We start from the raw sequence: 11,801 nt of genomic DNA, 5'->3' as shown, positions 1-11,801 counted from the left end.
GGGTCTGCCCCGGGCGTCAGCTGCTGCGGGCCCCCGCGGCGGGGAGGGCTGGTCTGGCTCTCCTGGGGCTGGGTGCAGCACTTCCCCCGCTGTACGTAGGACACAGCATATTTTTAAGACACTCCTCGGATAATGCAGGACCAGTTTTTAATAGGATTGAAACCTAAATATGCAAGTATTTTAAGAGTGAAGTCAGCTTTGAAAATGTTAATGACATTAAAAGGAGCTGATAGGCTCCTGACCTTCCCCTTAAAATGAGAGATGCATGAAATACTGAAAAAGGGAAGCTATTCTCTAGTGGCCATCCATCTGCATCTTAAGTCATTGAGTTTCAGAACGGAGTAAATTGGGTCATTCTGCAGTATTGCTCTCCCCATTGAAGAACATTTATGCAGAGACCCATAAATGCTGTTTTACATCAGAAAGACCATCATATGATGTCTGGTTTCTCTTGGATTGTGAGTAAACCTTCTACCGAAAATGACTGCTGCTGGTGACTGAGCCTTCACTGTTTCCTGATGGGTGCTGATCTGCTGTTCTGTTTGGGGTGTAACATGGGGAAGGCTTCAGCTATTTTTACCAAACTCTGGTGTTACAGTAACTAGGAATACAAGAGCTAGGAATCGGTCTGGTTTTCTCTTCTGGAGACTTAGCCAGTGTCTCCACATGTATGACCATGCAGGTTTGTCTTCATCTGCCACCTAATTTGGCTCCCAGTTGAGGAATCAAAACACTTAAGCGTTGCATCGGCTGTAGCTTGAGTTGCTTATAACTGTTCATGCGCTTGGAGTTTTATTATACTAGAGTAGCCTCTGAGATAGTAGCTAAGTTTGCAAGGCAAATTTGTGGAAGCTGCTCTTGATGAGTGTGGTAGCTTAAACCGTGTAAGTAACTAAGTAGACAGTGGATTAAAACTAGTGGTTGAGAGGAAGTTGTCTAGCCATGCTGGTGGTGGCATCCTTGACTGGTTTCATACCAGCCTTGTTCATGGCTTTAATCTTCGCAAAATAAAAAAGTGTGACTGGCTGTGTTTAGTCTTGCTCAGTTTGTACCCAGTGGTGGCATGCAGATGTCCTGTGCTGAGGGCAATTACTGACCTGCCACCTCAGAGTTAAAACCTTGTACTCACACTTGACAGGTAAGGACTTTCCTGAAAACAATATGGCTGGAATGCTATAGCAGCCAGCATTGGGACTACTGATGTACCTGCCTCTTGGCTGATGAAAATAATGGAGGAATAGACTTAAGATCTAGTTACTTTTTGGAAAAAACAGTCAGCAGATCACTGCCTCTTGCAAAATAGCAGTGATTAAGGTCCTAAGTTCTGAGCTTTCATCCTAAGGAAGGAGTCACTGGATTCCTCTTGCACAATTCAACTTGGAAGCAAAAGAACATGGTTGTATGGCCTTTTAGACACTGATTTTGTGATATGCAAGCTTGCTTCAGTCAAACATCAGAAAGGGATGCCAGCTGGAGTCTGCATTTTAATAGGAATTCAGTGTTGCTTGGTATGTCTAAACTAGAAGTGAAGCATTTCCTAGAAGCTACAGGTTTCATAGCATGGTACTGTGGGATTGCAAGTGAAAGGGGAAGGTTTGAGTTAGGTAATTCACAGTGCTTAAGCTATATTGATGAAGATTTGGCAACTGTCATGCTGCTGCTGGTACTTGACTGGTCCCTGATGTAGAATCTGTGTCAGATGGTCCTAATACTAGTACGTCTGAGCCATGAAGTTAGTGTCTTGCTAGGGCCTAAGTGCATTTGATGGTTTCAGTCACTGGAACAACAGGTTGTAGATACTGCTGATGCAGAATTATTTTGTAGTTGTGAACATAACTGAACTGCTTCTTTAGTGAAGCAACTTGGATTTTTAAGGCAATGTGGCAGAGGTGTCAATATAGGATGAACTAAAACTTGCAGTGTCATGTAGCTTTCCCACTAGCGATGTGACACTACAGCATGTTCTGGTGTTAGTTGTTAAACACACCCTGATTTAGAAGTAAGGAGCTAAGTCTGTCTGGACAAGCAGTATAAAACTATCAAAAATTGTCCTAGGTCAGTGTTAATTAGTGCAGTGATCATGGCTGACTCATGCTGTATCGTAAGATCAGATTCTTGTAGAGCTTATAGTTGAGACCTGTTTCTAGTAAACAGGTTCAAGTTCTATACTGTCCAGGCTAGTCTGATGTGAAAACAAGCGACTTTACGCAGTACTGTGTGGTGTTTGAACATTAACTGCTGATGGTAAATAGATAGGAGAACTTGTTCTGGTCAGCTAGTACTGATGGCAGCTAGAAAGACTAAAGCAGGCTGCTGTGACCTTGACTATCTTGGAGCCTGCTTATTCATTTGCTGATTACAACGTGTTCTGATAGCTAAAGTTCCTTTATTTCCTATGTGTAAAATACGTGGTTGGCTCAGTGTCAGGTGCTGTTGAGTGAGCAAATTATTACAGCTTTTCCATGCAGAAAAGCATGGTATTAGGCAAAGCTGTCTGTTTCTGCACTTGCTGATGCTCCATGTAGAAAAGCGTGATGTCCCAGGCGCACCCCACTGTGGCCTCCATAATGCGGTAAGGACTTTTACTTAGACCTGCACTCTGGACAGGCATTCATTGCCTTCGATTCTGCTTCAACTATCAAGCATCTGGAAGACTGCTAATGAAGAGGACTCTAGCCAGCAGTGTTAAGGTTAGTCCTGTGTCTGTCTTCTCATTGTTGCTGCAGAGCTAACAAAATGGTGCTTTTTACTTTAAACTAGGGATGCAGATATTGTAGCAGTTGGTTAGCTATTAAGGGACCTCCATGGTAAAATTGCTGGCTCAGAACATCTAGTGTGATGCAGCTGACAGCCCTGTGCAGTCTGATTCTAGGAGGCATCATGACTAAAAAAAACTTGCAGCCTTGAAGGCAAATTACATCTGTGCTTCCTGAAATACTGTCTCTTGAGAGGTGGGGAGGTGGTAGAAGAGAGCTGCTTGCTTCTTAGTATGGAGCTGTAGACCTCATCCTAGGAGGAGCTTGCAGACTCCTTAGCTGTAGCTTGCAGGTAAAAAGAAATGGTGCAATGGAATGCAGCTCAAGGCAGTCTTCTGTTCCAAATCATTGTAGAGTACCTCAAAGGCATTGTGGAGGATGGCAGGAAAACTCAGTGGGTCAGATGTTTGAGCTACCATACTGTCTACAGTAGAGAGACTAGCTTAAGCATTCATCCTTAACAGCAGGTGGATCAGTGGACTATTAAGACCTAAGTGTTGTAACAGAAGTAAACCAGATAGGCAGTGTTTCTACAGCTTAGTTAAGGGAAGACATCTCAACAAGGGCATCATTTCCACTCAGTAGATGCTAGTCTTAGGATCATCTGAAAACCAGATTGAGCCTCAGGATAAACCATTGGCTCTACAAAACTTGGCTCAAGCAGATATGCTGCTGCATGTACTGTGACTTCCAGGTGTACCCGATGGGACTTGTGTCTCACCCTGAAGTCAGTGTAGACTACAAAGTCCGCAGGTACTTCCCCTCTGATGGGAATGTTCAGAGGAGGAGTGGAGATGAATGCCAACTGCCTCAGGACCTCTTATTCAACTTCCTTTTTTCTTTTCCTAAAATCAGCCTCCTCCATTTTTCCAGAGTCTGACTGATTTCAAGCAGCGATTGCAAGCTGGAAAATTCCCCAGCCTGATCAGGCTGTTTGGTGATGCTTGAAACAATGGTTTCACAGAAGTGCATGCTTCTACCTGGTTGTTGTCCTCGCCAAACAGTAAGGCATGACTTGCTGAACTCGCTTCCTTCATACTGTGAATCTTGTGAGCATGAGGCTTCAAGTCAGGCTAGTCTGGCCACCAGAGTGTCTGCTGGATGCAGTCAGATGACCTTGGCTTTCCCACGCTTTAGAAATGAGGCAGCTTAGCTGTGGATGCCTGCTGATGAGTGGTGGAAGCTGCTGTTAGACCAACTAGATGAAAAGGGCTCCTGCTAACTGGTATAACAAACCACTCTGCCACTCACCACCTGGAATACAGTGGTCCACCCAGTCTGTGAAATGGGTCATCTTTAAGGTTGCAGGGGAGCTTGTATGATGATGAAGAAAGGTAAATAACAAGTGACCAGACTTTGCTTGCAGAAGAGCAAGCCTGTACTCTGTGGTGTAAAGTGTCAGCCTTACTGTACTTTAAAAAACAAAATTGGCTTTGTGTTTTGTCAGACAATCCAGAGTACCATCTGCAGCAGTCCCAGCTGCTTGGACAGTTGACTGGTCACTCCTTTTTTTTTTTTTCTTTGGACTGCTGCTATTGCAGCAACTTTCTCAAGGAGCTGGTAGACTTATTGAACAAGAGTAAATGGCCTGCTAGCCTTGCAGGTTGTTTTTGATAATGCTGTAAGCTGACAGTGGGAGGCTTGTTTGAAGTCCCCACACTCTCTCATAACATTGGGGAAGAACAAAAAGCATGCTGTCCCTAATCCTGTAACAGGTGACTCACTAAAGATTTTCAAAGTTTCCAACTTCCTGTAGGGCAGCTTACCTGTTTAGCCCTCTAGTTATCACTGGGGGACTGGCTATAGCCAGTCTGCAGTCAGCATGATCTGAATTTGCCTGTGTTCCAGATACAGTTCCACTATCGTGGCTGTTTCTTCTGTGGAGATACAACTGGACATAGCAGCAGGTTTTTTCCAAGGCAGCTGTGGAGTGTCCATTACTGTAATCTGAGGTAGAGCTGTGTTTGGGTTAAATGTGGTGGTGTGGGAGGGCCTTAGAATACCAGTAGGAAGAAGCCTGTTTCTTTGAAAATGCCCAGGTTTCTGGCATGGCAAAGCAAGGACTGTACTTGACCTGGATATCACCTGTAACAGTTCTCCAGCCATTTAAGAACCTGCTCAAGGATCAACAGGCATTGAGGTGAATTGATGCCTGCTGTCTGGTTCAAGGAAGCTTACCTACTTCAGAGGGCAGCCATTTGATAATAGATTAATTATAAAGGGCTCTGGATATAAGTACTCATCTAGAATAGTCTTTCAGACTTGCTATGATAGTAACCCATGGTATCTTAATTGCAAGTTTCCCTTGTGTTTCTAGCTCACTTCCTAATTCAGTGAAATTCTGCCTATTAGTGTGCTGGAAATCTTCCATGCATTGCAGTGTGAAAACCTGCTTCTCCTTGGTGGGACACAGGAGGAATCACTGGCTCTGGATGGACCAAATGCTGCTGGATAGTGTGGCTCGTTCTGAACAGCTGTGTTCTTGGGCTGAGCATGTCTGAATATATTGCAACTGCTGAAACTGCATCTATGCAAATGGCTTCCTGGCTTGAAGGCCCCTGATAATGTCATTGTCCACAGGTGCATATCTGTCTGCAGAGCTTTGCAGAACTGATGCAAGGCTTTTGGTAATAGCCTCTTTCTGTATTGAGGGAATGTTGCATGAGGTGACTTGCAGCTAAGGTAGCTACAAGGTTAACATTCTTGGTGCATGACCTTACTGAGCACTGTAACTATAGCTGCAAAAGATTGGTCCTATACTTGGACTAGCGCTTGATCTAAACAGCAAGCTGCGCAAGTACTGACAATATTGGCAGCAAAGCTCTATTGAAAGTCCTGGCAGTGTCAAGACTACAACTCGTCTTCTGTCCTTAATGAAGCTGTAGCTTATATGGCAAGTTATTTTCCAGTTCATACCTGATCTCAGGGCTGCACGCCTACACTACCTCTGCTACCATTTTTGACTAATAGAAAGTAAAAGCTATGGTGAGGTGCTGGGCAGCATGTACAGAGCCCTGTGGGAGTGTGTTTTGCCCCCAGGAGCCGTACTAAATCAACTCTGGCTTGTGAGTTCAAGGAGTTGCTCTTCAGAAGTATTTCAAAATCAAGTTAACCTTTGAAACGGGCTTACTGGGAGTAGGTGGTCTTGAATGATGTGTAAAATGACTTCTCTATATTATAACACCATTGAACTTAAGTGGCACAGTTCCTGGTTATAGACCAGAATGCCTTCCTTCTGTGATAAAGCTAGGTAGGCAAAGTGCTTCTCCAGCTGCCAGGTAAATGTTTTGATAGCTGTGTGTTTGTATGCTTTAAAGGTAGTGTTGCAGCTTAATTGGTATGTACATTAGGGGTGATGGAACTGTATGATCTGAAGCAAATACATGGAGTCTTGGTGTAGAACAGTGGTACAGCTCTTGTTCCATTTTCACTGTCCTCCACATAGATGTCTTTGAACCCTATTCACTGAGAAGATTTTAGAAAACATGTCCTTCCAGCTCATCAGTAGTATTTAAATGTAGCATATGAAGCATAAGTGCTTCAAATATTCACAGCTTCCAAGATGTACAAGTCAAGATGTGCAGGAAGATTGAATGAAGTGCCAAATAGCCCATAACTGAATAGCTGTGCCATTAGATGGCTGTGTCATGGTGGGAATTGGGTATCATCTTTGCCACCTGGACTGTAATATTGGTTTATAATATTTTGTATGTTTTGTAATATTTGCATTAACAAGTGCAAGGAGAACTTCTCAGGCTAGTGAAAAGCAGTAAGACAAGCTGCCTTTTAAGATACTGGAGATGCAGCTGTGGTGGGGGTCTCCAGGTGTACGCCTGTTGGTCAGGATGCTCATAAAGACTTCATTGGGAGCAGATGTGCCAAGCTCTGAAGCTGTATGTGTAGTGCTTGTGACTGTCCACCAGTGGGATTGTAATAGAGCTTCAGTGCCATCTAAAAATATAATGTTACAACTAGCTGCCACAGAGTACATGTAGACTTTATTTGTTGATGTGTCTGGACCAAGTTCAAGGAATAAGCTCTTGCCTATTCCCTAGAAATGTGATTTAACAGCTGGGAACTGACAAACTGGTGCTGATCTGCCCCTCCCCAAAAGCTTAAGCAGGCTGGCTTTCTGTAAGTGGGCTTACAAAATCAGCTTCTGTAATCCACCACTGCATTAATTGCAACACTTCAAGTAATTTCAGACTTGGGGAAGTAATGACTGAACTTCCCTCATGAGCCTCTGTTTCTGGAGAGGTTTATAAAAGATTACAGACAAGAGAAATGGTTTCTGCTAAATGCTATAGCCAGTCTAGAAGTCTAGATAGCCTGAATCTTGATTCCATTTACTTCCAGTCCTTAGATGCTTCATACAACAGGAAATGTCCCTAATTCAAGTTAGTGGTTTCTTTTTAGACTTCCTAGGGGCTAGACCCTTAAACAGTATCATCACTGATGCTGCTAGTTAAGTCTGTGTGCTAGTTTCCAGTCTCAGCTTACATTTGCAGGTAAAACATGTCTTCTGCTCTTGGCTCAGGCTTCCTGCTAAGCTGGATTCTAGTTGTGAATCGCCCTGAGCAGCCCTTTACATCTGGCTCAGTGACAGTCAAGGTTCAAGAGCTCTGCTAGTACAGAACCAATTTGCAATTGATAATGAGGCCTTTCATGTCAAGTTTTTGTAATTAAAACTGAACTTCCTTCTGATGGCGAGTCTTGTGTTAGTGCAGTGGTGGTACCTTTATTAATCTTCAGTTTCTTAGTGCAAAGCCAGGAGGATTGCTGCTCAGTTTGTGACTGCTCAAAGATAGGCTTTATGTGAATGCTGAGTGAGAGATAGGAAAGCACATATCCTAAACCCTTTGAACACCTCCCAGCAACTCTTTTGGGCAAGGTACAGTATCTCACACTTGGATGCTGGTGTAAGAGGCAGCGATAGATCTTTGTGGAACAAGCAGGTTTCCCTTGTAGAAATGTTAGGTTTTTCAGTGGGTGGAGCAAACTCAAGACAGTCTATGAACAGTACAAAGATTTTAAATGCCCATGGTTTTAATATTCTCCAGTAGCTTTTTGGAGATGGAATCGGCCTGATGGTATCTGAAAAGGAGACTGACCTGCCTTTGCACATACTTACCTTGCAGTGCTGCTTCAAGGACTTAGTCCTGGATGGCTGCTGACCTGCCTATCATCTCTTGGGTGATGGTGAGGGCAGTAGAGTACGCCAGCACAAGGTTGGAAGGAAAGACATCTTTCCAAGTATTTCAGAGTTATTTGTGGAAGCTTTTGTGAGACTAATACAAAGTGTTCAAGGCAGAAGTTACCCTTTGGAGTAGTGCTTTGGGACTCTTCTAGTGGTTCTCAGTTGGAGATAAGCCCATGTCCTGCTTTGAAAACAAAGCTTTGGATTCCCATGTTGGTATCTGCATGCTCAAGTGTTTACACATGTGATCAGTGAACCTTGGGGTAAGGTGGTTGTGGCCCTCTAACCTGCAAGCCATCCTCTGCTTTGTGGTTCCAGTGGCTGGATTAACAAGTGTTTGGACCTGAATCCTTCACAGGTGAGGTTATTGACACATGATTGACACATTCCTTTCTCCAAGGAATGAAGTGCAGCAATATGAGTTTGTTGCTATCTCAGTATGTCTGATGAAGCTGAAATGGCATGTTTAATGCCAGGACAAAGCATAGGCAGATGGGCCTCTTCTTCCACAAAACCTCATGAACGTGATTTGTTAAACATTGGGTGCCTCTGAGAGCTCAGCCCAAGTGGCTCAAAGTTCAGTGACTGTAAAACCTGGCTTTCAGCTTGGTTACATCCTGCTGTGGTAGAAGGATATGCTTTCCTGTATTTCCTGTGCAGATCAGCTGAGTAGATCCTCACAGCGTGGGCTCAGTGAAGGCACAAACTAATGAGTTCAAATTTGGACCTTGGGTTTTGGTTCCTAAGCAGGGAATGAATATCTGCTGGGGAGTATACCCTGTGGTGAAGCTAGCTGAGGGAGGATATTCTGTTATCAGTAGTGTTTGAACAGCACCTTTTGATCTAGCTTTGGTCTAGGACTCTAGATAGGTCACTTCCTCATCCCTTAGGGGAATATTCCTGGCTGACAAACCAAGTAGTCAAGTGACCATGTTTTGCACAATTCTTCCTTGTGCTGACTCAAGTGTTCTAATACTGCAGCCTAGTGAAGCAGATGGTATTTGGGGATGTCTAATGCATTTTTCTTCTCTTCCAGCCTTGGGAGCTGCATATGGAACAGCAAAGAGTGGCACGGGTATTGCGGCCATGTCTGTCATGAGGCCTGAGCTCATCATGAAGTCAATCATCCCTGTTGTCATGGCGGGTATTATAGCTATCTATGGCCTTGTAGTGGCAGTCCTCATTGCCAATGCCCTCTCACCTTCTATCACGCTATTCAAGTAAGTTGCTGCATCTGTCAGTTGTTTTAAGTTTGTCCTGTCACTATTTTGATGCCGCTGAATGGGTGGGTTTTGCTTAAGACCCCAGGAAGGACTCTCAATGCTAAATGCTCCTAACCTGAACTTAGCAGTATGGTCTGGATTTCAGCTGTCCTACCTTAGCCTCAGTGGTAGTGCTGCCTGATTAGTTTGCTCTGTTAGCTAACAGATCAGACATCCCCCAGCTAGAGATAATGCAGTGGTTTATGGCTTGAAAGAAACTGTGTACAGGCAGTATTGGGATAGGAGGCTAAGCTTGTTTTGTGGTGCCAAATTCTAGACCTGGAATACACAGGTCTTTCCAAGACTGTCTAATCAGACTGTCTAAATAGTTCTCCTGTTGCCTGGGAGATGCAAGTGAATAATTAATACTGCTTGCTGCTTTATGTGCTGGTAAATCAATCCTCAAGCTATACGTTGGGCCACTATACCAGCCATAGTCTGAAACTTAATCTACTCTTGGCTATTGAGAATAGCTGGACCTGGCTTGAGATGTCTCAGAATAAAACAATGCTTCTGAGGTCTAACACAGGCAGTATCTGTGTCACTGTACAAGCTACAGCCAGTGAGCAGTGTGGTTGGCCTAATAAGTCATGATCAAAGGAACAGCGGATACAAATGTTCCTTTGCAGGTACCAGGTGGCCAGATACTGATAGGGACTGCTCCTCAGGGACCCCTGCCTGGAAAACAAGATCATTCCTGTCCAACTGTTGTAGTGCAAGAGACCTAATAATCACCAGGATGTGCTATAGCTGTAAAGGCTTCTAAAGGTGGGAGACAAAAGCAGGTATTGGGCTACAGAGCACTGTGGGACAGGCATTACTGCAAGTGCTATCCCATGTGGCTGGAGTAGGTACAGCCCTGGCAGCATGCTAAGCCTGCAGCTGACTGAAGTGACTACAGACAAGCTGGGTGGCCATGTGAACGTGCAGGCCCAGTAGCTTAGTGTATGTGCCATACCTGAATATCGGCTAGAAATGTTGCGTAGCTGCCCAGTTTTTAATACCGGAGCTAGGAGTCTCAGGAAGCATCTGCTTTGTGAGACGTTTTGTGCTTGCTTACGGAGTATAGTGGCTCTTTCTTCAGGCAAGAAGTTCCCTTCAAATATTCTTATTTCCTGTGGGGAGTGCAAAACAAAAAAAAAGGCTAGCCTGAAGTTGAAGGCTGGATGTCCTGTTGCTTGCCACTGAAACTCTTTTCATCTCTGTCCTACAGGAGCTTTCTTCAGCTGGGTGCTGGCTTGAGTGTGGGCCTCAGTGGTCTGGCTGCCGGCTTTGCCATTGGCATTGTGGGTGATGCAGGTGTACGGGGAACAGCACAGCAGCCCAGGTTATTTGTGGGCATGATCCTGATTTTGATCTTCGCTGAAGTCTTGGGTCTCTATGGCCTCATTGTTGCCCTTATCCTCTCCACAAAGTAAACACTGCAGTATGATGTAAAGAGATGTAACAAATCCACATTTAAAAAAAGAGCTCCAGAATGAAAATGGTCTTTCCAATGTGTACAGTTGTCCCAATTTGGTAGTTGATCTCTTGTAAATGCGCAATGTATGTTAGTGACTTGTCTGTCCTGTGTGTACTTCAATATTAAATTGGATGGGCTGCTCCAAGCCTGATGCATGGCTTGGGGTGGCCTGTGTGCAATTTTCCACCCATTGCTGTTAGTACTTTATGTATAAATATGAACTAGAAATGTAATTTTTTTCTCTTCACTGGATGTTTATTTATAAAAGACTTGACATGTTCATACATCTATGGAGCAAGGATTTTCAATTTCCCATGCTATATATATTAATCTTATATATAGGTAGATTACACTGTGGGGTCAATTGTAAGTGCAGAGAATTCCTTGGATGTAACTTTGATTCTAAAGATTGCTGTAGTGTCCTGGTATTGGAGTATGAGAATTTCGTGTTTTATTACAGCAATTGTCCGAAACACTCCTGTGTTTCAGTAGTAACAGCGTATGCTCCGGCATCAGAGTCGTGCACCCAGTGTTGGGTTACAAACTTATACCATGTTTCCAAATAAAACTTCCTCACTACATTGCTGTAATGAGTCCTCTGCCTCTGATTTCATGCTTTTGCTGCTCCTTTAGGAAGAGGAGGGGTTTCTTTAGGGGGAGGCAGGTTCTTCAAGTGACTGAGCACCATGCAGAAGTGATGCTGTCATCACTGCTAAGCCATTCCCTTTCTCTCCTGGGCAAGTAGTGATGCTGTTTCCAACTGCTGCCTGTGTCAGGCTGTTGCAGTGCTGTGCTCACCTGGATCAAGCAGCATGTCCTTGCTCTGGCACATGGTAATGCCATGTAATAGGCTGTGCAGCATGGCCTGAGCAGACAAGGTTGAGGAGCAAGGGTGGAGGCTTCAAGTGACAAGGAATGGGAGCTGCTGAGGAGCCTTTAGGCAGTTTGGCCTTGTGATGGCTCTGCAGGAACTTAGCTGGTTGGAAAGCTGCACTGTTAGCAGCAGTTGCCTTTAAAGTATATGAACAATAGTCTCGTCAACAAAATGGGTTCATTCAATAACTTTAACTTGTAAATCAGCATTTGAGCTGAGCAGTTCAGCTTTTGCAGCTAGTGAATGCCTT

The 11,801-nt window shown here is 44.2% G+C and overlaps 1 protein-coding gene across 1 annotated transcript; it reads left to right on the top strand.

Annotated features, from left to right (window-relative positions):
* Positions 1-2,534: 2,534 nt before the first annotated feature.
* ATP6V0C (ATPase, H+ transporting, lysosomal 16kDa, V0 subunit c) lies at positions 2,535-11,262 on the top strand. The gene is made up of 4 exons (XM_010296461.1): positions 2,535-2,572; positions 6,254-6,273; positions 8,990-9,173; positions 10,429-11,262. The coding sequence occupies exons 1-4, from the start codon at positions 2,535-2,537 to the stop codon at positions 10,631-10,633; spliced, it is 447 nt and encodes a 148-aa protein (XP_010294763.1). The 3' UTR covers positions 10,634-11,262.
* The last annotated feature ends 539 nt before the right edge of the window (positions 11,263-11,801 follow it).

The sequence above is a fragment of the Phaethon lepturus genome, unplaced genomic scaffold, assembly GCF_000687285.1.
Source record: "Phaethon lepturus isolate BGI_N335 unplaced genomic scaffold, ASM68728v1 scaffold30260, whole genome shotgun sequence".
In the NCBI taxonomy this organism is placed as follows: domain Eukaryota; kingdom Metazoa; phylum Chordata; class Aves; order Phaethontiformes; family Phaethontidae; genus Phaethon; species Phaethon lepturus.
This window is presented reverse-complemented; position numbering and strand designations above follow the sequence as displayed.

Bases quoted from the DNA above. Each gene is read 5' to 3' on its own strand.
- ATP6V0C (XM_010296461.1), top strand. From the start codon at position 2,535: ATGTCCCAGGCGCACCCCACTGTGGCCTCCATAATGCG. The intron at 2,573-6,253 runs GTAAGGACTTTT...ATGTCCTTCCAG, and splicing joins ACTGTGGCCTCCATAATGCG to CTCATCAGTAGTATTTAAAT. The intron at 6,274-8,989 runs GTAGCATATGAA...CTTCTCTTCCAG, and splicing joins CTCATCAGTAGTATTTAAAT to CCTTGGGAGCTGCATATGGA.